Genomic DNA, 22,822 nt, shown 5'->3' on the forward strand with positions numbered 1-22,822 from the left:
CACTGCATGTGTAATTAGAGATTGGAGCGACTAGGTCATAACGGGGTGTACATCAAAGAAGCCGCCAAGTTTGGCGAAGCGACCTGCCTTCGTCCAATCACGAGCCAGAACAGCCTATTGTTCGTCACCGAGTTGGGCTATCCAATAGAATAAGCGAAGCAGCTGCCCCCATTCACGAAGAAGCGTGTTGGTATACGGTCGCTCAACCGCAATCATAACACATACGGCGCCGTGATAGGGAAGCTAGCCAAGCATCTCTCGTTTCGCCGTGTGCTATCGCCCTGTGCGAGCATATCTTCTTGGATTGATTATAAGGAAATTACTTTGTATTATTTTAATTCTTCCAAGGCCCTGTTCGGGATTTGTACATTTATCGTCGAGCCATCGATTGGCTGTATGGTGTTCTAGTCGCGACCGACCATGGGTTTCGATATAGATCGCTTTTCCGGTCCCGTAGACGAGGATTTTAAGTGCAGCATCTGCTTTGGTGTACTGGAGAGCCCCCTCGCCACTCCGTGCGGCCACGTCTTCTGTGCCAACTGCGTTTTGCCTTGGGTGGTGCAGAATGCATGCTGCCCACTGAAGTGTGAGAAGTTTTCCACCAAAGAACTGAACTCTGTCCTTCCTCTCAGAAACCTCATCCTAAAGCTGGAAATCCGTTGCGATAACTTCAGACGAGGCTGTCCTGAGGAAGTCAAGATCCAGATGCTGGCCCAACACCTCGAGGACTGTGATTTCACCCCCGTGAAGTGTTCCAATAAAGGATGTCAAGAGGTGGTGAACATCAAAGATCAAGCCCAGCACGAGACCCAAGCCTGCGAGTACCGGCCGGTGGGCCGCTGTGAGCAGGGATGTGGTCTTGTGCTCCAGTACAGCACTCGAGCCGACCACGACTGCCTGAAAGCTCTGCAAAACCATGCTTCGAGTTTGCAGTCAAAAATCAAAAACCAGGAGCATAGCTTGAAGAAAAATTCGTTGAGGTACGGGAAGAGAGAGAAAGCTCTTTTGGCTCAGATTGCATGTCTGCAGAATGAAATTCAAATGCAGGCTCTTCGATATCAGAAGAAACTCAATGAAAGCAAAGCCGAGATGGAATATATTTCTGCCGTCGCGTCTTTTGAAAAGGTGAGACACCATTTCCCAAATTTGTTAAATATTATTGTAACACCATATTCAGCTAGCAATCTAATCAGATCTGAGATTTATCAATGTTTAATATAAGGTTTTATTTGAACTGCCCATACAGTTGTATGAATAAACTTTCTTCTGTAAAATCAAAATGGTAATATGAGTGAGCATGAAAATAGGTAGAATACAAATTACAATGAACTGACTCCAGGTATGTCCATACTGTCCCCCTCTTATAGTATAAAAGTTTTTATATTTCCACATCATTGGCCATGGCAGAAATCCACTTTGTACACATATTGTATGACATTAGGTATTGTAGATGAAGATTCTAATGTCAGCTTGCACAAGCTGCAAGCTTTCATGCCTAATTTCTGAGTGAAGGCATTTCATCCGTTCGCCCCCTAGAAAGAACTAACCAATTTTGCTGGTATCCCGCTGTTCACATTACCAGAAAATTTCTGACGTGATTGGCTCGGTAGGCGGTCTCCAACTTCTTTTTCTCTCCCAACATCTGGTAGTAAGGCAGTGATATTGATAAATATGATATCCCTGCATTCTGAGGTACACCTGAGCTGCTGAAATCAAATTTATTAAGGGGGGCTGCTGTTTCCTGAGTGTTCGAATGGAGGAGAACATGTTGTGGTGAGTAAATGTTTGGAGCATTAGCTATTTGAAAGGTGCATCTGTCAGCTCCTATTTCCTGTTCAGTAAGTTTATTCTTAACTACTTTCTTGTTGAAGGAGAACTATGTTATAGGCAAGTTTGGAGCCACGGCTGTGAGCTGATAAAACTTCTTCAGAGCCATATTTCTTTTATTCTCTATGGTATATTACCATTTGTCAATATTTTCAACTTCTGTAAGTGCTCTTTTAACGTGACTGTGGTAAAAGCAATGTGATTTGGCGATGTTTTTTCCACTTGGACTACATGGCAAAACAAGGAATGCTTGTTCCTGTTAGTTCCATGCTTACATGTACTAATTCCAGATTTATAGACCCTACTTAGCCATGCAGCCAAGAGCTCTGTGGCTGAGATGTTTACTCCTCGGTTCATTGGAGCGCAAGTTTGCAGGTTGAATGGAAACTTTGTGATCCCTCTGTAAAGTTCTTTGAAAGGGTTTGTTCTTCACGATGGTGTGCTGATTGTCCAAGGGATTTACAAAGGCAGCAAGGTCAAGAGAGTGTAAGCCACACTGGGACTCCCAAGATGTGCACACTACATCATTGACATAAATGATTTTTCCCCCCTTTTTACGGGGTTGTTTTCTGCCTCCATTCTCAGCTGTCTTCAGAAGGAGTTTGTATGATGCAATCATGTTCACTTTTATGCCATCTAAATTTACAGTATCTAATTCTTTTCATCCAAGGCAAGGGATAGCTTGTCATGTTTTGGAAAAAATAAACTTTCTTCACAAGAGTCCTTCATAATATGTACATAGGATGCGATTGTATAGTTGTGAATCTTTCAGCATCCTCTTAATGGTTAAAACATAGATTTTTGCTAATTTGTCAGTGTGATATAATTCATATTGATCTTGGATCATGATGATAATTGAAGATAATTGTTAACACAAAGTTGGGTTTATATGTTCATTTGACCTTCTTAAATTTCCATTTTGTATATATTATTTTTCACAATCAGTATGACTAATGAAGCTGGTCCTCAGTGGAAATTATATAATGTGCAGGCCAAATTATGCATTTCAATAATAACACACCCATTAAATGCACATAGTGTATGTTCTTTATACAGCACACACTTCACACACACACACACACACACACACACACACACACACACACAGGGCCTATTTTAATACATAATGTTTGTGTCATACAATTTGTACTATGAATGTAATTTTAGGGTATTAGGGAATTTTACTCACAAAATGATTGTATTATACGTTTGCATGAGATGTACATTAGCTAAAGCTGTCCTGACGCTTGCACCAATTTGGCTTCCACACTGCCCCTCCCCCCCCCCCCCCACCCCCATTTTGGCATGGCGGTACATGCTAATCAGTGGCATGTAGTCTCTTTTGGGTCATGTTGAACTCACATATTGTTTAAGAAATGCATAATCTTTATGACATGCATTGTCATGCCATGTTTACGCCATACTTACGAATTCTTCAGGCACTGGTACAATGTATTAGCATTACCTACTTGTGTTGGTCACTGTGTTTTTTTGTTTTTGTTTTTTTTTTTTTGTCGTGAGATTTGTTCCGACCAGTTTTTAATGTAATTCTGCACCGCCCAGCAATATGACATGCGTTGAAACGGTCTTCCTGCACATCGGGTCTGCATAGTTGCCTGAAAATTTAGTCATGACAAAATTTTCAACATGTTCAACATTTCACGCATTGGACAGCATCCTCGTGGGCGTTGCAGTGAACATTTCCACAAACGTTTCCTGAATTGGCATGAAATGGTATGCTAAAGCCCAACCCATGCGCATACCAAAATAGAAAGTGTCAGGGTGGCTTTTGATATGTACATGTATACAAAAATGTATACCACACAAGTTGCCTACACAATTTGCAGTTGATAAATGCAGGTATTCACTGGTTGTTAGACTGTTTGTTGAACATATAATGTTATTGATGGGGAATTAAGTGATGCCAAACATCAAGAGGCCAACAAACAAAATACTTCTCATATTAAATGTAAAATGTCTTTGGTAGAAGAAACTTTGCTTTCCTCAGTGCTTGTACCCTGACCCATACTCTTATGTTTACACAGGTACTGCAATGATGTGTTGCATGTGAGCAAGTTTGCATCTCAAGTTGTCATAATGTCTACTTGCTTGATCTTTTATTTATGAATCTTGTCAAACACTCAAGTTTGCGGTTCCTTTGATGTCAGGGGTACATCTGGTCTACCCTGGCCAGTAGTTCTTCATTAATCATACCTGTAATGTTGTTCCTGCTTCCTGTAGCCTTTGCCGATCACATTTCTTGTTTTCTGATCTTCTTTCTTAGCCCTGGGAAAGTACCACAATTCTCTCACTGGAACTCAAGCGACAAGATGGCAGCCTTGGGTTTAATATTATTGGTGGAGTAGCGGTAAGTCTGCTCTCTTTCAATTGTTTGTTTGTCTGTTAACATATGCAAAAAGAAAAAATAATGTTAAGATTTTGATGAAGTTTTCAGGAGAGGTGATGAAGTCATCCAGGTTTCTTGATTGATTCCTGCCCATATGAGATAGGGTTAGGGGTATGTCATGTTGCGGATGTGAGGAGACCATATGATGTCATGATAGCAATCCTAAACTTCTCATAATCCTGGAGTGCTTGACTTAATATTTAATGGAAGAAGATATAAATTTAAAGAAAATGGTCTGTTTATTGTCTAAAGGCAGGAGTACTAGGTAGGCATATAACTTAAATATTATTTGAATGTTTGTGCTTTGCTACTGTGCTAGTATACTATATTGTATGCAAGCATGATGAATCTACCATGAGACAATTCAGTCTCCGCTTTTTGTTTGCGATACATTCCTCAGGGTAAGGAGAAGTGGTGAATCTGAACATTGTCCTGCACATATCCAGCGAGTAATGACCAGGTGATTATTGATTTGGAGAGAGTTACAATTAGAGACAAGTGGATTTGGCTCTTTACCCGGCATATAACTGAACTTTAGACAGATCATAGACCTTACTGGAACTCTTTTGAAAAGGGATCCTGAGGAATTTAGCGCTGCTTTTTATCAAAAGGGGCGACACAATGGGAGAAGACAATACGCAGCATTGACGAGGGGGTGGGGGAGAGAAAGGGCTTGGGCGTAATTTGGATCTTTGTGAGAGTGTGCGAGTTGCGAAGTTTTCTTTCATGTCAAGAGAGGGGTGAATTGGAGAAAATGATGCTTGGAGCCGGGTGGAGCAGGGACCAGACAAAAAGGAGAGACAGACTTCCCAGTGGTGAGAATGAGAAGGGAAAGTGATGAGAGGGGGAAGAAAAGGAGCGTTCTTTTTGTTGGTTCTCTGGTGGAAAAGGGTCAGTTGGGAGTCTCTCCTTTAGTATGGTGTTGCTCAGTTGCTGCCTTGCTTGTCTACCGATACCGGTACATCAATGTTGCAAGGGATGGAAAAAACCAAATGACTGCAAAGCCTGAAAACTTTCCAAAGCCAGCTGGTATAAAGTTGGTAGCTACTTTCTTGTACACATCCGCCTGTTTAATTTCATCTCACTACAGTCATCAGATGAAATTTGATGCTAAAACTATGTGTGTTTAATCCCAGTACAGACTCCCTAATGCTTTAAACTTTGAGAAAAGAAAACATTTCTTAGTGGAAGATCTACTGTTATTTTCTGGAAGGAAAAAGGACATATCAGTAACCCTATTGAAGGGAGCATACATTGTATGTGTTCTGTCATATCTACACCTCTGGAGAATTCTTTGGAGAGCTAAGGAGATGACATCCTCTGTTGTACCTGAAGAGCCTTGATAGCGTGGAAGTACAGGAGTATGGATGAAATTTAAATGGTGTAAAGCTTAGATTCTGAGATATCTGACATTGTGTCCGGCACACCAGGCAGCACATAGTCAAGTTGCAAAGCTTCATGCAGAATTTTAGGCTTACTTCAATGACATTGTTCATGCCATTCATCTCAGGCTGTAAATTAGTATGTATTCAATGGTCAATATATTGTTATATTTTGATATGATGCTGTCCAATGAATCAATGACCAATGAAAATCAAAGTCCACTCCAAGTTCGATTTGAATAAAGAGAGTACTGGTAATTTAATCAAATGAGCATAATTTTGAAGATTTATTGCACTGGTATATGCAGTAATATTAGAAAGTTTTTCAAGTTTGAAATTTCATACGTTTCCATGAATCATATTATTTGTCATAAAATAGTGTATAGATTAGATGAGGTCACAAGTTTCCCATCTGACCTTTGCTCAAGTCCTCTTGAACTTTGCTTGAACAGAATGACACATCCCTATGAACCATCAAATGACCATTATACTTTGCATAAAACTCTTTACAGCAAGAGGAGATGAAGTTGACAAATTATTGACCCCCCCCAAAAAAAAAAAAAGAAAAGAAAAAAATGACAATATCATCAACAAAAAGCCTTATTATATTTATTTGTTTGTCAGATGATCATATATTCATTCTACTGAGAAACAAACCTATAAAGAGGAACAAGTCTGCAATCCTTGGCCTTGCCAGCTTTCTCCAGAGTAACTAAAAGGTAGGCCTACATAAGACACACGTGCAGTTTCAGCATATATAATAAAAAATGGGAAGATAACAATTTAACTTATATAAACAACAATTCCACCACTGAAGGCTTAAGTGAATTAGAAATTTGCTGTATCCATCTGCTGATATCATGTTACATGTGAAAGCAGATATGTGTGTTTCCTCTCTATGCCACATATTAAGAAGAAAAATTAGTTGTGCTTTTGTCATCGTGTACGTGTGTCCTCCACAGGCACCTAGGATGTCATACAATTTGATCCAAATTGAAAATTGAATATCTGGTAACAATCATGTTATCCATAAATGTATTAGATTTGTGTGACATGTTGTGCCGAATGGTGTCCAATTGCTGGCAAATTTCACGCGGAGACTGATACTCAAAGCCTGCACATCAATACTGTTCATCCACATCTGGTGATATGTATCAGAATGATTGCCCCTAGGTCCTGTCGAAATTGTCACCATAAAGAGAGATGGTGGGTATCTCTCTCACTCTGGCATGGAACTCAAGCTGACAAGCTTGCTTCCATCGCAGAGAAACTTGAGGAAAACACTGGTGGGGAGAAACAATGTGTTTCTGCAATTGTATCCTCTATCTGAGAAATAATTCATTCATATGGGAGAAATCTTTGATGGAAAGAATATAAACAATACAAGTGTTAGTATGGAAATGAATGCAAAAACTAGAGGCCGTGGTGACAGCTGCCTTCAGCTAACTGCAGGGCATGTAATTCATGCCTCCATCTTCTTGTGAAGACGCTTTTCCTCCAGTAATTACAATTCATTGTGGAAGGCTGATACCATTTACGACCCCCACGCTGAAATTGTAGACTTTTCCATCGTTTATGGATTATTCATTCAGGTAACACCATTGTATTCACAGAACATTGCACAGTATTTTGGAAGCCTACATTATTTATAGCTGTTTAAATCAAAGCTGTGATAAGTTGCATGTACTGTAGCTCGTACCTATTCATCATGCAGAGTGGGCCATCGATATTATTTCTCCTAGCCTAAATATTCTTTCTTTATTTTGTACACTAGTGCATGGTCGATAAGCACTTAATGAGCCGGCAAAATATTACTTCTGAAATATTGGTTTGATCTTTCTTGAGTAGATGATCCGTGATAACAAGTAATAAAGTGTTGATGAAAACATCCATGACCCAGTAGTCACAGTAAGCAGTTTAGAGATCCGTCAGAGAGATTTCTTTGTCGAAAGCGGAAGAAACCCATTAGAAAGATTGTAATTTTGAAAGGTCTTTTTGAAACGAGTAAATATTGGCAATCTTTATTCTGTTAGAAGTAGTGTGGGCTGTGTTCAGAACCATGACTTTTGCGCTGCCAGGGGATGTTATTACAACCAATGGGGGTTATCACAGATCCCGATAGCTATGATTTGATTGAGGTGCTTGGGCGTGCTGTGATAGGCCAGTAGTGCAGCATGTATGTACACCAGTGGGACTGCACGATGGGCTCTGTGAGTTCCCTCCCCCACTCACTCACTGTACCTTCCATCCAAGGCCATGGTAAATATACACTGGACTCCAAATAAGGCAATGCACAAAGCATGGGGAGCTAAGCCCCAACACACACACATTTGCGAGCCAGCCACAATGTTTTGGGGGGATTAAAAATGTTACACCAGTGCGACAATATGAGTTCAGGTGTGTAAAGTTTCTTTAGGCAGTCAAATTGATGAGTGTAGAAGTCCTGAGATAAGATTGAAAGGCTTGTTTGCTTTCTCCTCTCCTTCTATCTCTCTCTTATGTACCAACCACTACACATTCTGTATGGAAATGAGTCCTATGAATAGGGCTCCTAAATTATGTTTGCCATTAATCTTAGTTGTGCCTAAGTGCATTTTAATACATTTATTAAGAGAGAGAAAAAAAAACTGAGATGGCATCAAATGAGGGTATTTATGTGGACTGTGTTTGTGGGTGAATTCATCTAATATAGAGATTGAGAGGGTAATGTTCTTCACTGACTTGTATAGGTGTTATTACATCAACACAAAGAGGCCTATGCTGTGTGAGTTTATTCAGCATGTATACTTGTATGAATAAATGATTTTGACATGTGTACATTTAGGCGTACACCCTTGCCTATCTATATCAGATTAAAAATCTGTAGTATATCACTGATCAGTCAATACTTCAGTGTTAAGTTGTTTTGTACTGCATGATGGATTGTATTGTCTTGCAAGAGCCAGAAAATGGCAATATCAAGGTAGATTCCACTCTGATTGTGAAAATGCTGTATGCTGTTGATGTATTCTTCTTATATGGTTGGTACAAGTCGTATCATATAGTTACATTACAATGTATGTGATATCCTAAGTTATGTGCCACGGTAATACTGTATGTGCCTGAGAATGTTGCCCTTGGATTGGTTGGTTGTATTTATAGGCAGAAAACACTCCACTGGGTCCATAAAAGAGATAAGACTACTGAAAGAAGTTCTGTTAAAATGACATCATTTTAAAAAGCCCTAATGAGCGCTGGGAAAGATCGACATGATATGACATTGATACCGTCTATTTACATTTGGGCTAACGTAAAGCTGTACAAGCAGCATGAGCATACACTAACTGAGGTGATGATGTAATTAGTAAACTCACAGCTGTCCCATTTATTTGTAAACAACATTTCTTACAAATCATGATTCCATTCAATAATTTTGCAGAAACACCTACACATTTCCCCACAAAAAGTCATTATTGCTAGGCTATTGCAACACAAATTTTTGATGTGAGAGATACAAATGTACATGTGTAGGCTTACACACTTTGCTTTATAAAACATAAGTTCACCTCAGAAAGAAAAACTGAACGCAGGTCAGGTTGAGCTTTGTGCCACCATAACATTACCTCATCTAAGTTGCATTTAATTTGGTATTTACAAGTATATCACCCTTTTATGGAATTGTGAAACTTCCAAATATCAACTTTCTTGCATGTACAATTGTATTTCAGGCCCACTTTTAATGAAACCTGAGCTGTTCTGTGGGTCTGATGTCACTTTATTACAGTCAATATGAAGATACAATGTATGTATTGCATGAAAGACAAATTCAGTTAAATACACTTAAGAAGTGAATTACATGTATGTAAGGAAAGCATACAGCTGTAGTAGTAGCAGACTTGTTAAAATGATACCATGTATGAATGAGCCTTATAGAAAGAAGAAGTGAAGAGAGCCCAGTCATACAAGTGTACAGCTCAATGTGATTACCTGAACTGTTATGTAGGATTGTAGATGAATACAAATCGGAATATTGATGAATGTTCCTGTCACAAGTGCTGTTGTGTATTGTGGAAAACTCTTTGGCGGTGTATTCAGATTTAGCTGCATTATCCCGTGCATGTAAACACTCACTTCTGTAAAGAGACACATGATTTAGCACAGCGACACTTTTAAGTTTTGCCATCACAAAAGTAGTTCCATCAAACTGTAGCATATTTGATGTTTGGCTGAATGAAGGGAAAGAATATGTACATTAAAAATATGCATAGAAATGTTTCAAAAATGGGGTGCAGGTAGGGAAAAGAGGAAAACTTGTGAAGAGAAATGTACATTGTATAGGCCTATAACTGCACATGTAATTGATGTCTATAGTGTGTGTGTGTGTTAGTGGGGAGGGGGGGGGGGAGGTGGTGAGGGTGAGAGAAAATTGCTGTGAAATGTCATCGTTGGACAGAATTAGCCAAAGGAAATAAATATTCTGTATGTGAGATTAAATGGCAAGGAGGACTGAGAGAAACAATTTTCACTGTAAAGAGATGGAGAGAATCAAATGTCAGTGGCCATGTCAGAGGTGCATGGGAAGAGAAAGTTTACTAAGGGATGTATCATTGTGTCATGGAGGGGGGGGGGGGGGGGTAAAGTGAATATACAGTGTACATTACAATGGATAATTCATGGCAGGGGAGGGCTATACAGAATTCAACAAAGTATGCAATGTGCAAATGGGGAGGGGGAAGAGTGAGGAAAGGAGTGAGGGGATGTAGGGGGAGGGAGGTTCTTTGCCAAGGGATGTGTTCCTGTGTTTAGGAGGAGTGAGAATCCCTTGAGCTCAAATTAGAGCAACCAATCCTTCAGAGGTTAGAGGTCAGAAACAAAAGTTGCTTCAAATCCCCAAGAAAGGATCAGATGTTTAAATTGGATTTTCCTTTGGAAGCTGGGTATTTGCATTCTTTGTTATTTTGGAAAAGAGTAAGAAATTCCTCACATTTCAATGTTTGCCACACATGGAAACATCATGTGTGATTTTAAAAGGAAATTGCAACACCCATGGTAAGCTTCCCACTGTACAAGTGCTACATGTATGCTGACATTTACAATTTGTATGTAAAACTCTTCAACACACGTACACTGTAGGCCCTATGTAGATAGAAGGAGAGTACATTACATTAGGCTGGGATTTTTAAAAACACTTATAATGTCACAGTTACAAGTCTAAAAATGGTTATTCATGGATGGATATTGTAAAGTCCCAAGATTGTACGAATATTTTTGAAAGCTATGAATTTGTTGTGGCTAAGAGTCAAGACTTAACATAGACTTAATTTTTTGCTATTTTTTTTTACTTCGTAATAGTCTCATTAAAAGATGTGTGTTTGTAGCTGTTGAATTTTGTTTCTTGAATATTTCATGAACCAACAAAGGCATGGCAGTGTATCAAGAATAGAAACAAGACATAGTGGTATCATTTATTTCAGGGAGGGTAGTATTTCCCTTTACAGGGAAATGTGGGCACAATTGAATGGGTCAGGGCAGAGCTGTGTGGTTAAGACGTAGGATGCAGCGGTTATCCAGGAGGATGTACTGGTCTTATCTTAGAGCCCCCTTGTATGCTTCTCATTCAAGACTTTGTATAAACAGTGCATTCCCTCCCGCTCAGGAATGTCCAAAGTTTGAAGATAGTATGTGGATGAGAGTGTGGCATCTGGCCAGGGAGCAACCGTGTCCTCTTTCCGCATCTTTTCTCCTGTGGTCCAGCGTCTTCCAGCCCCCATCCTCCGGTGCATCTGCTGTTTAGCCTTTGGGATGCGCTGCCGTCATCCCTGACAAGTATAGATGAGCCACAAATAGTTCTGTGGCAGGTGAACCTGCTAGACTCTGCCCTAAGTTAGGATGACACACTGAATATTTTCTTTTTCTTGTTCCATTTTTTTTTTCACTTTTGATTGGTGTATTTTCTGTGATAATTTAATCTCCGTCAAGGGAACCGTCGTTATACAGAGAGATGTTTTGTTGTGCATGAATCAACATTAGTATGTTAATATTTCAGGGAATATTGCTGTAAGTCCTTCCATGTTGTGAAACATGTGATTGATATCATTACCTGATTTTATGGAATTGCCCTCTTGCTATGATCTCTTCATTTGAGGACAATCTGAACACATCTGGGGAAAAGGGTATGCATACAATAAGAACCCCAATACACATACATGTAGGTGTTGATTAGTCGTACAGGTCTCTTATAAGAACATCGCTATGGAAATACTGATACCCAACACTGTAGGACATTCATGACAAAAATTTGTTCAATCAGTTAAATGCCTTCATAACATCTACAAAGTTTTCTTTCATTAAATCCAAATTTTGTTATAGCTAAACAGTAAAATATATCAAGATATGGGGCCTATAGATTATAATTTGGGGACGAGAAGATTTGCTTTGTTATATCAAGAATGTTTGTTATTATGGGAGTGCACACACTGTTGGTCTTAGGTCTTATGCTCTATCGTATTTCCTTTTGCTATTTTACTCTTTGCAAATATAGATATATTGAAATTGTTTATGGTCTGTATGCTCGAGTCTGTTGAATTAATGGCTCCCATACTTGTGGTTGTTTTCGATGATGGATTATTGTGAACCTGGGGAAAATATGTCTCTCTCTCTCTTGTACAATGCCAAGGAGCAGAAAATAGTGCCATGGATTATGACTTCCCTTTTCTGCACAACTTTTTTATTTTTTATTTTTTCAGGGTGAAGGTGGAGTCTCTGAAGGAATAATTGTGTCGAGAGTGAACGAGGGCGGACCAGCAGTCAGGTCAAAGCTGCGGATTCACGATCGCATCATGGAGGTAAGTAACACAAAGACGCCACCAGCTGCGCAGTGAAAACTGTGCAAAGTCTGACTAGAATGAAAGTTTTCATGTGCGTTAAATGGTGTTGGTCTTTCTAAGATTAGCAAAGGAAGATTTTTCTTTTTCTTAGCTCTAGTTTTCCGTACTTCCTTGAGCTTGAAGCCATGAATTTAAGAAAAGTCATTTTGCCTGCTTTAGAGTACTAGTCCTTTGTTCATACTGCTGAAGTATGATCAACCAAGGAGGTACTTTTCAAGCTAGTACAATCTGTGCTTGGCTCAATCAACATACCCACATGGACGTATGCCAAAGTTTTCTTTTTCGATGTCTCTGTCTGCCCTGAAGGGTGCGAGTGGTATGATCGTGACAGTGGATCTAGATTACTCCAAAATGATAGAAAGCTGTAGACGTGCAGGTCATATCGATTTTCCTGTTTCACATTTAGATTGCAAAGAAGACATGGACCTTCCACAGGTACATTGATGTGTTTGTGATATGTGATGAGATGGATCATATTAGGCATTATTTGTCAACATACAAAGGGTGCAACTCAGTATTCCAATGTGAGGCACTGGTGTGCCTGGGAGCAAAGAGCTAAAAGAAGCTGTCATTCAGAAACCTCCTGCCGACCAGAATGGCGGGTAAAACCCGTTTGATTACAGCCGTGGAGGCAAACATGCTGCGGTTTGGAGTTTGTCAATGCGACGACTCGGAATGAGTTGTGCAGACTGATTGAATCACCTCCCCTGCACTTACCCCTTACATCTGTTTCAATTGTCTGCTCTGACACACTTGGTTATGCTGAGGTGATGATAGTCTGCTGGGTAAATTGAGTCTTTGCTCTGATAGGGATACCATGCCCGCACTCCACCATGTAGGAGTGGGGAGAAGGAGCCAGGGTAGAGTGGGAGGATGGAGCTGTTGAGATTGATGGTGTGTGCTCGTCCTACCAGATGTGCTCAGAGCCAAAGGATGCCCCCCTTGACAGACGGAGATGGGAGTTAATTTCAAAATGCAGTCAATGTATGTTGTATATGGACTCTAATCAGATGTGGATACTGTGTACTGTTTTTGCCCTGGAGACCAGCGTATTGTGTGATTGATATCAATTGCTGGCTATGCCTCATTCATTAGGGAGAAACATCACTGTACATGTATTCCAGCCTGTGAGATTAAAGGTTGTAGGAAAGTCTCATTTGCTTGGTCAGTAGACCTGCCAACTCTTATGAATAAAAAACAGAAAAAAATACATATATACATATATTGTAATGAAAGTCAGAAGGGAATTAAAAATTACAAAGTGCATCCAAAGAGTACAAATTCACATAGGAAAAAAAAAGATAGATAAAGTGACAAAGGATCGAGGCATGGTATCCCACCTATTATTTAAAGCCCCGGTCACACAGCACTCCACGTCCAAGTCACGTACAAAGGGTTATGAAAATCTGGTGGACGTGGTCGTAAGTGGTAATTTCTTGGTCAATTTTGGTTTGGCCGTGCTTTGTACGGGGTATGGCCGTTGGCGGCTGTTCCACTGCTGAAGCACTGCCTAAGCACGGCTAACCACGCCCAGCCATGTGTGTGTACGCGAAAAAATCCATTTGTCAGCGATATGCCGCTAAACACACACTATTTCCCGTGATACCAACGGGTAACACGCGTCAGATGACCGTGCTCTGCCCGTAACAGACTGCTAAACTTTCGCGTCTTTACCGCGTCTCCCCAAGTTTTAATCACTGCCGGAACACGGATTATCACGCGTGTTTCACGTGTGTTGCACGTCCTTACCACGTGTGCCGCCCGTGGTTATTCGTGGAATAAAATTTTGAGCAGTTAAAAACTTTTTACTGCGTCCGACGCCGTTCAGCTTTTTCCCCGCGTCCTGCCACTTCTATAAAACGACCGTAGCTCGTCTTAAACACGACATCAATGCGAACAACATCATCTGCTTCACGGGAGACTACTTTTTGACGTGTTTTGGCCGTGATTAAGCTGTAAAGCGCTGTGTGACCGGGGTTTTAGATCGTGTATGCATGCAACTCTCGGTGTGTGATCATGGGATCCACACATAGAGTTACGTATGTGACTCCATGGATCCACACCTGTACAAATGTACTTCCGTGACGTACTCGTGCCAAGTTACACAAGTGTGCGCATGTGCGAGCCACACCAGTGAGTGTTGACTGCCAGCAGAACTTTGTAAATAACTTCCCTAGGGTGTTGCCGGTGAGTTGGTTAGGGGAAACTGTTAAAACTGGCTCCTTTTAATTGCACTCCTGCTTTACAAGTAGATAAGAACACAAGTCTGATTGTTGATGTTGGATATGCATTACTTAGTGGCAAACATGACTTTATTTTAATGAATATTTCATGCACTAAAGGCAGCTCCTGTTATGATGAAGACCTCTCGACTGACATTTTGTTGTTGTTGTTACACAGGTGTATAATGTTGTTTCATTACAAGATGTGTGCAAGTGAGTTATGGATTTTGATCTGGTGTAAGGTATTTTCATGAACAGCAGTGGCTGTTTTTTCTCATCTTTCCCATGTTTGAAACATATTTCAATACCCACTATCAAAGCACGTTTGCAAAGGCTGTTTGGATTGAGTGTCTCAAATTGTTAGATTTATTATCATCTCTATCATGACTCAAGGGGGAGGCTTTGTTACTGTGCAGCTCCATTGCGCAGTTTGACCTGAGGAGTGGAGATGTGTGTGTAGTTGGCAGTGGTTGGTGTGGGCAGGTCCAAGCTATAAAGGTGTTTCAAAACGACTGTGCATTTATCATCTAAATAGAAATGCATTTTTGGCTCAAACGCATTTGTGATCACGCTTTTATTTTGGCAGTGCAGAAAGGCATTTGAAAGCAAAACAGCTTTGCATTTATCATCTGCCCAAATCTCACTGAAAGCTGTTTTGAAATCTTAATGCTATATGAGAAGGGAGTTGATAAATGCACCAAATATCACCTGAATTTTATAAACTGTCTGCTCAAAACTTACAAAAAATGAATAAAGAAATGTAGCAATAAGGAAAGACGTTTGCATCATGACTTGCACTTAAGTATCTTGTTTTCACCGATTGATCACGTACCACACTGTACAAAGAATGATTGATTTGTTTTCTGTTACTAACAATGCTACACATCTGGAGAATGTCTGGATTTTTTTCAATTGACATTCCTTTGTAGCTCAAGTATGCACTCATTCTTGAATTTATTCATTTAACCTTGCATCCTACTTTTCTGTTCAAACTGTTATTGAGGGAGGGTCATTGGAAGGTATTTTCCTATTGTTGGGATATATTTAGACCACATCTGGTGACATAAGTGGTTTTGAGTAGTGCAGTTGGTCCAGCCTTTCACAAGGCCCAATACATTGATCAATACAATTAATACTTTGCTCTAATAGGACACAACCTGAATGGTAGTGTTCTGAAAAAAAAAAAAAATATATAGGCCTACTGTAGGCATATACTGGTATATTTGATTTATTGCTTTTGCAGGACACAAACCTGCATGGTAGTTGTCTGAAAAGAAGAAGAAGATGGAATTAAAATGTTTATGTAATTGATTCTATTCTCTATTAAAACAGATATGATTCACTAAAAAAACAGAAATGTTCGCGACATGAAACGTTCGCAGATTGGAGCTGATGGCCTTTTTCTGCGGTGTGAAGCCTTCATGAATTGCCACTGGCATTCAATACTTTGTGTAGAAAAAAAAATGTGAAAGTGTCATGCACATTGAATTATCTGGTTTTACAGTGAATGTGGTCAAGAGTAATAATGTCCTAGTATCTATGTGTAGGGCCTAAATGGAATTCATATAAATTTTGTGGCAAAGAAAACACACATGTATTCATACTACTGTATACGCTGTTATTTTCGCGAATGACGAGGTCATAGACATTTTCGCGAGATGTTGTTTTCGCGAATCGACACCGACACTTTCGTTAATGCTCTATTAACAAAGCGCATGCAGACAATATCGCGTGTTGTTAAATTCGTGATCCAACTGTGATTCGCAAAATTCTCGAAAATTAAACCCTCGCGAAAATAACAGCTTATAAAGTAAGGGAAGCTGAGCTTCTCTGAACACGTACCAATGTACAGTTGTATGTTTAGTTAGTGGAGTCATGTACGTAGAAACTATGTGGCTTCCCAAAAGAAATCCTTCTTTGATCAATGTTGACACTAATGGTCAAAGAGTGCAAATCTAGCAAGCAAGATTTCAAAATTTGTTTCAGAGAAGGAAAATGTACGAGCTGTCTGTTTTAAGATATCTCTCTTTGTATTTTTTTCGTCCTTCTTTTTCTTTCTAGGCCGGGCTAAGAAAAACCGAAATTGTAATGGGTTCTGTAATGAATGACTCACTAGGCCTCATGGTCCACCAATTTATAGTCAATGTCATAAGTACATTGCTTGTTTTCCACAAATTGCTTTCACATTCTTGTGCTTTTCTTGGGCTGGGTAGAGGCTGATGCTTGCCTGCTGTCCGAGTCATTCCTAGACATCATAAATCATGGCTGCTGATAAAATGAGATGAAACAGGATGATTGCCCCTCCGCCTGCAGGGTTGGGGAGGGGTGGGGTGGGGAGGGGGTCTCCACCGGTCTGGCCCGGTATTAACCTAATGTTTGAGAGTGCACCACTAATGTTGTCATCCAGGAAATGAAAAACCGGCTTCCGCAAAGGGTAATTTCAGGGGAGAAATGAGTTCCAGATTCACCTGAGGGGATAGCTCTGATATTAAGCTAATACCTGTGTAAGTATTGTATTTGTAGATACTTTCAGGCACTGCTACATTCCATGGAAAACAGCAACAGAATGAGGGTGATAACACTTGAGATGCAGTGTTACTGCCGGTGTGTTGAGGATCAGAGAAGTGACTCAAACTTCGTGATGTTGAGAAATACCTGCTCAGGGCCCTCCTTTTTGCCATTTGCAGTCTTTTTGATATGAAATGATTATAATTATTGTTTATAATGAATAATGATCTTTATTTCTGTAGGTAATGTAGTCATATTCCATGTTTGAAAGGAATGAGTATTATTAATATCCTGACATACCGTACATCCAGTGAGGAGTTGGAAAGGCATTGTGTGTCTGAGCATCCACTAGCGACCTTTGGATCTCTTTCAGGTGACTTACACAAGATTTGGACAATGGTAGTCGGAAAATCAATTTGGCGAGGGACTATTTGAGGAGGGTTTATCTTGGTGGAAATAGGATGAAAGAAAGTGATGTGTTAAAAGATCAGAGTTACAGCAACAAAAGTCATCTTTAACTATAGCCGATTTCTGTGCAACAAAAAGTTCATTCAGACATTTTGGATATTTTGCCGTGGATGTTCTCAAGCCATCATGGCAATCTAAACAGTCCATTTGATTATAATCAGTTTGTAGAAGCATACCAGAATTGGTTTGTTGTTCTTAGTCTTTTTGATAGAACGAACAACTTGTGTGTATATGTGTGTGCATGAACTTACTTAGACTCATTTGTAGGGTACAAAAGACAAGAGAATAAAATGACCACCTTTACACTGTTATAGGGACTGTACAGTACTGGTTGAGGTAGGGATTCATATTTTGAACATTCCTACGTGAGATAATGAAAAGCCTCTTATGAAATATGAAAGCACATGTAATTTTAAGAAGGATTCAACGCTTATTTGAAGAAAATTGGTTTTTAAATGGCTGAGATATCAAAATAGTGCTAATAATAAAAGGCGACATGCCCCAACTTTATTAGTATCTCTTTGTTTCACCTTGTTTTTGGATATCTCAGCCATGTCAAAACTGATTTTCATCGAATAAACTTTTGATACCCCTCAGAACTGCATGCTCTTTGACATCTCATAGAGTGGTTTCTGAATATCTGACAAAACGTTAAAAGCTAAATCTTCACCTCGACTAGAACTGTACACACCCTTTAAGCTTGTGGTATCATACGAGAAAAGTTCTTGGGTATGAAATACATTTTGAGAAAGCTAATTCTTTTCCACAAATCAATGCATGTAGATACAATGTATGTTTATGTTTGTGAATGTATGTGAGTGTGTGTGTCTGTGTGTATGTGTGTGAATGTTGGTCGAGATGTTGACAGTGTCTGCAATGCAGTACAAGTCTCAACCCTGCTAACTATGTATAGGCACAAATGCCACCGTCATCTTGTAAGCAAACATCCAACATGCCAAGTTTGGTCTCCCAGGCATTGGACCCAACTCTCAAGAAAAAAAAAACACCCCACAATAACAACATTGGAGGAAATAGTTTTATGCCATTCAACATGTTGAGCACTGAGCTGTGCAATGATTTCTGTCGTATATTTCTTGTTCCATGGCTAAGCAGATGATTTTACTATTTCTAATATACCAAACTCTAAAGTACAAAATCTGCATTGTCTTCAAGTTTCTCGTAGAGCTTTGAGTCCAGCATTATTGTTTGCAATTTTGTTAAGATATAAATGATAGCAAAGTTGTAACTCCCACTTAAGATATCTTTTCTAAATCATGGCTTCCCTACATGTTGATTATTCTTTGTTAAATTCCTTTTAAAGATACAAATTTTGTGCACATGTGTGTCCAAGCCAGTCAGACACTGTGACAGTGATATCATTCCCTATCTAGTTTGCTTGCATGTGATTATAAGTGATATCACACAATTCTAGAAAGATTTGAATCTTTGTCATTGCTCTCGAGTTTTATGAGTGCAAAAACAAGGATGAGTGAAGGGAGTGATACATTGTACATCAGAGACCCGTTGTGATGAGATGGATGCCTTGACGTGTGCATGTGACACAATACTTTCTTGAGAAAACACAAACAGGAAACTGACTCCAATGCCTGGATGCCCTTCAAGGCTTTCCAAGTTTTGTCCTTAGGAAAAGATTTAACTTTGGCTCTGTACCTTTTGTTTTCTTGATCCTGGAGTGGTACGAACAAAGAATTCATGCAGGTTTTTTTCGTCCCTCAGCGCTCTAATCCTCACTTGAAATGGGAGCCGAAAGAATTCACAGCTGCTAGCAAGAATCTGTGCGTTGATCATGTCTGCTCACCTCTGCACTGCTTTACTGTAATATATTTAGACTTTGAGGTGCTGAGATTATCTAAAGACACATTTCTACTTTTCTCCTGTTAACAGAGTGTAAGAATTGCAATTCTTGGGAGTTGACCAAAAGCTGGTTTGTTTGTGTTAACTCAAGGGCATGACCAAGCACTTATCCTTCTAATTATGTTTTAATTGGTTTGCAATGGAGCTTCACATTCTTTGAAAGCCTACAATTGTATGTGATTGGAAATAATTTGACTTTACTCTAGAGATAGAGGATGATTCTGAGTCTTCAAAATAATGTGAGGTACAATTAGCATGCTGTCACCATTTTGAAATCTTTGAAATGATAGATTTTAGTGTTCTATTTTGTTTCTAAAGTAGAAAAGATGCAAAAATTGATGTTTTAGAATGTCACTGCTTCTAAAGAGAGAAAAAGAGAGAGGGGGAGATGGTGTGTGGTGTGTGTGTGTGTGTGTGTGTGTGTGTGTGTGTGTGTGTGTGTGTGACTGAAGGGGGGGGGGGGGGGAGGGAGCCAAGAATGAGAAACAAAATGGAAAAAAAAGTTTGAGGCTTTTTTTGCCATGACTCTAACTGTGTTAATGGACCTGGATGCCCCTGAGGTTGTCGGATCTTCAAGCCCCCTTTTTTTCTGCCTGTTCAAGACATATTCCTGGTTATCTAATATTCATAGAGAAAAAAACATATGTTTTATGAGACTAGGGGTCCCTGTGGAAAATGAATCACATTGAGAAAGCCATCTCTGGCTGTAGGTGAGTGCAATCACATCTTGTGAGGAGAGAGAGGCTTCAGTGCCCAAGCTTGCTTCTTTGCCTGAGGTGTCGCCTTTGTGGTCCTCAGCAGCCCCCATTTCTTACACGCTGAGTCCTGCTGAATAGCACATGGTATGGGTAGAGAGTGACTCTCATCTTGTGGTTGAATGGAACAAATATTGAGCACCCTGTCATATGATATGATACCTCTCATAGTAGTAATACATGTCGTTGGCGATAAATCGAACTGGCCAAGTCCTCCATATAGAATGAGAAAAACGCATTTAAAGTTTCACGTTACACGCAATTAATCGTCAGTTGTGAACTAGTGAAACCTTTCTCTGAAATTATATCAAATTTTGGTCTAAAATGTTGTCACAAGATAGGCCATACCTTCTGCCACTACAAGTAGATTACACCAAAACCTCAAATTCAAGTATTTTGTGTTCTTTAACACAAATTTGGCTGGGTTGATTTATCGCTGACGATATATGTAGTGATACTAGTACATTAGTATTTCTTTGATGAGGCCTTATTCTTGGTCTATGGAAAGGTTTAAACCAGAGAAATGTTGCACTGAAAATATGGTCCAAAAACCAAGAAGGCCATCAAGTAGGGTCTGGTGGTTGATGTTAGAACATTTCTACTTTTCTGAATGTCAAGGGTGCACCATTATGAACAAGACATTTTATGATTGTTGTTACCTACAGGCAGGGATGGGCTTTCCCAATGTGAATAAACTGATTTTCTGTGTAATAGTGGGTGTCATTAGTTGGTTTTTGTGGAGAGCAAAACCTACCTTTCATGACAATATCTCAGTGACATCCAGGATTGTGACAAATTTGTGAAAATGTATTTTGTGAATGTCTGCATGCCGTGTATAATGTGTTTAGTGGCTGTCTGTAGACTGAATTTGCAAGAGTGTAATTTGCAACAGTGTTGTTTTGACTTTCCGTAATGCTCTGTACACTCCTTGAAGCACCATACGCCTGTTGTCCTGGAGTCCTTCAAGACAGGCTTGTACACACATGTGCAAATACACACCAACTCTTTCAGTAGCTGTGGAGGGAAGGTGATATGTGGGTGGATTAAAATTCGAGAGAGATTAACATTATGAAGGTCAACCTCCAACATGGCTGCATACACTGGCTGTAATCGTGTGTTGCAAAGTTAGCCCACGGCAAGGTATTGTGTCGGTGTCGTATGTTGAAATGATCGCTGTCTTAGCGGACACATGAGCTGAGGCTAGCATTACTCTTTGTTTTCCTCCCACGAGAGATTTCTGAGAGAAATATAGGCAGAGATGTCAGTGAGTGTCGAGGTCATCGCTGTGCATGGATTTACCTTTGTATATGTGTGTGTTCCATGTATAGGACATCCCAGCTTGGATTAACATTGGTGGAGCACCTCTTTTCGTAACCATAGGAGGTGAAGCACTGGGTAGAATGATAGATGGGCATTCAGGAACAAACTGTCTGTGTACATCAACTCAACTTTGTAACATCTCATGTAATACAAAATATACTGTAAACTTCTATATTTTGTGCGATTAATTTTCGCAGGTAGTGGCTCAAAAACATATAATTTGCGGGTTCTTGAATTCACGCTTCGTGATTGTCAATCTATTCAGAATGTGCAGAGAAAATTGCGAAGATATTTTCACAGGTTTTAGAATTCGCACTAGCTAAAAGTAGTGCAAAATGTGTGAAAATTAATGCACTGCGAAATTTTTGCATGTACAGTTGGGCCTATATAACTTGCTGCTCTTCCTGAAAAAAAAAAGAGAGAAAAAAAGAAGATTTGAGTGACAATGTGGGAAATCACAAACCCATTGAGCAAGATGATACTTGTATACTTGCAATTGTTTCTTCCTGGAATTGTTTTTTTAGTTGTAAAAACATGCTTTGACATAATGTGCTCTTGGTATGTGTAAGGCATGTGTCAGTGGTAAAAACTTTGATGCGATACACTGTGGTTGAAATTCTGAAGTCTGAAAAATGTCTTTAGACTTGTGAAGAGGGAAATAAGGTTGGTATCTTACATTTGTTTAGGAGCAGCGTATCATGAATCTTATCTTGCCATTCATTGGTCCCGATATTTGTTGCATCACAAATTCCTGTGTTGGAGCCATCTTACTTGCCCCTCTTTCTGTACCTTTAGGCTGACTCCGGCTCTTCATCTCCCTTGCCAACAACTTGTTTGCACAGCACAGGCCCTAGCAAGGGAGTAGCTCATGTTGGCTATTGATAAAGGTACTGAGTAAAATCCCCCTAATATGTGGTGGAGCTGGCTGGGTCATTCCATTGTCCTGCCCGGAAAACTTGTTTTCAGGCAGCCTCAGCGAAGCGTCAACACCAATGGTCTGGAGTTGTAAATAGACAATAAACAACAATCAGTGCTGGTGAAAAGATAGTCATTAAAGGCCATCCCTCAACCCCCCCCCCCCCCCCCCCCCCCCCCCACGCACACGCATGCATACACTGGTGTTCCATGTGACTGGCTCTGTGCCCCTCTGGTCAGTGACTTGCTAATCTTGGAGATACTTCCAGTGTCAGTG

General features: G+C 39.9%; 1 protein-coding gene across 1 annotated transcript in view; it reads left to right on the top strand.

Moving 5' to 3' along the window:
* Positions 1-234: 234 nt before the first annotated feature.
* The window catches only part of LOC139744209 (E3 ubiquitin-protein ligase PDZRN3-like), a 194,413-nt gene continuing 171,825 nt past the window's right edge, over positions 235-22,822 (top strand). The window contains exons 1-3 of the mRNA XM_071654661.1: positions 235-1,125; positions 4,112-4,195; positions 12,342-12,440. Of these exons, the coding sequence (XP_071510762.1) occupies positions 421-1,125; positions 4,112-4,195; positions 12,342-12,440 (888 nt within the window). The 5' untranslated portion in view covers positions 235-420. The remainder of the gene's footprint in view (positions 1,126-4,111; positions 4,196-12,341; positions 12,441-22,822) is intronic.

This window comes from Diadema antillarum, unplaced genomic scaffold, assembly GCF_040938485.1.
Source record: "Diadema antillarum isolate AM-2024a unplaced genomic scaffold, OU_Dant_1.0 seq00001146_RagTag, whole genome shotgun sequence".
Classification (NCBI taxonomy): Eukaryota; Metazoa; Echinodermata; class Echinoidea; order Diadematoida; family Diadematidae; genus Diadema; species Diadema antillarum.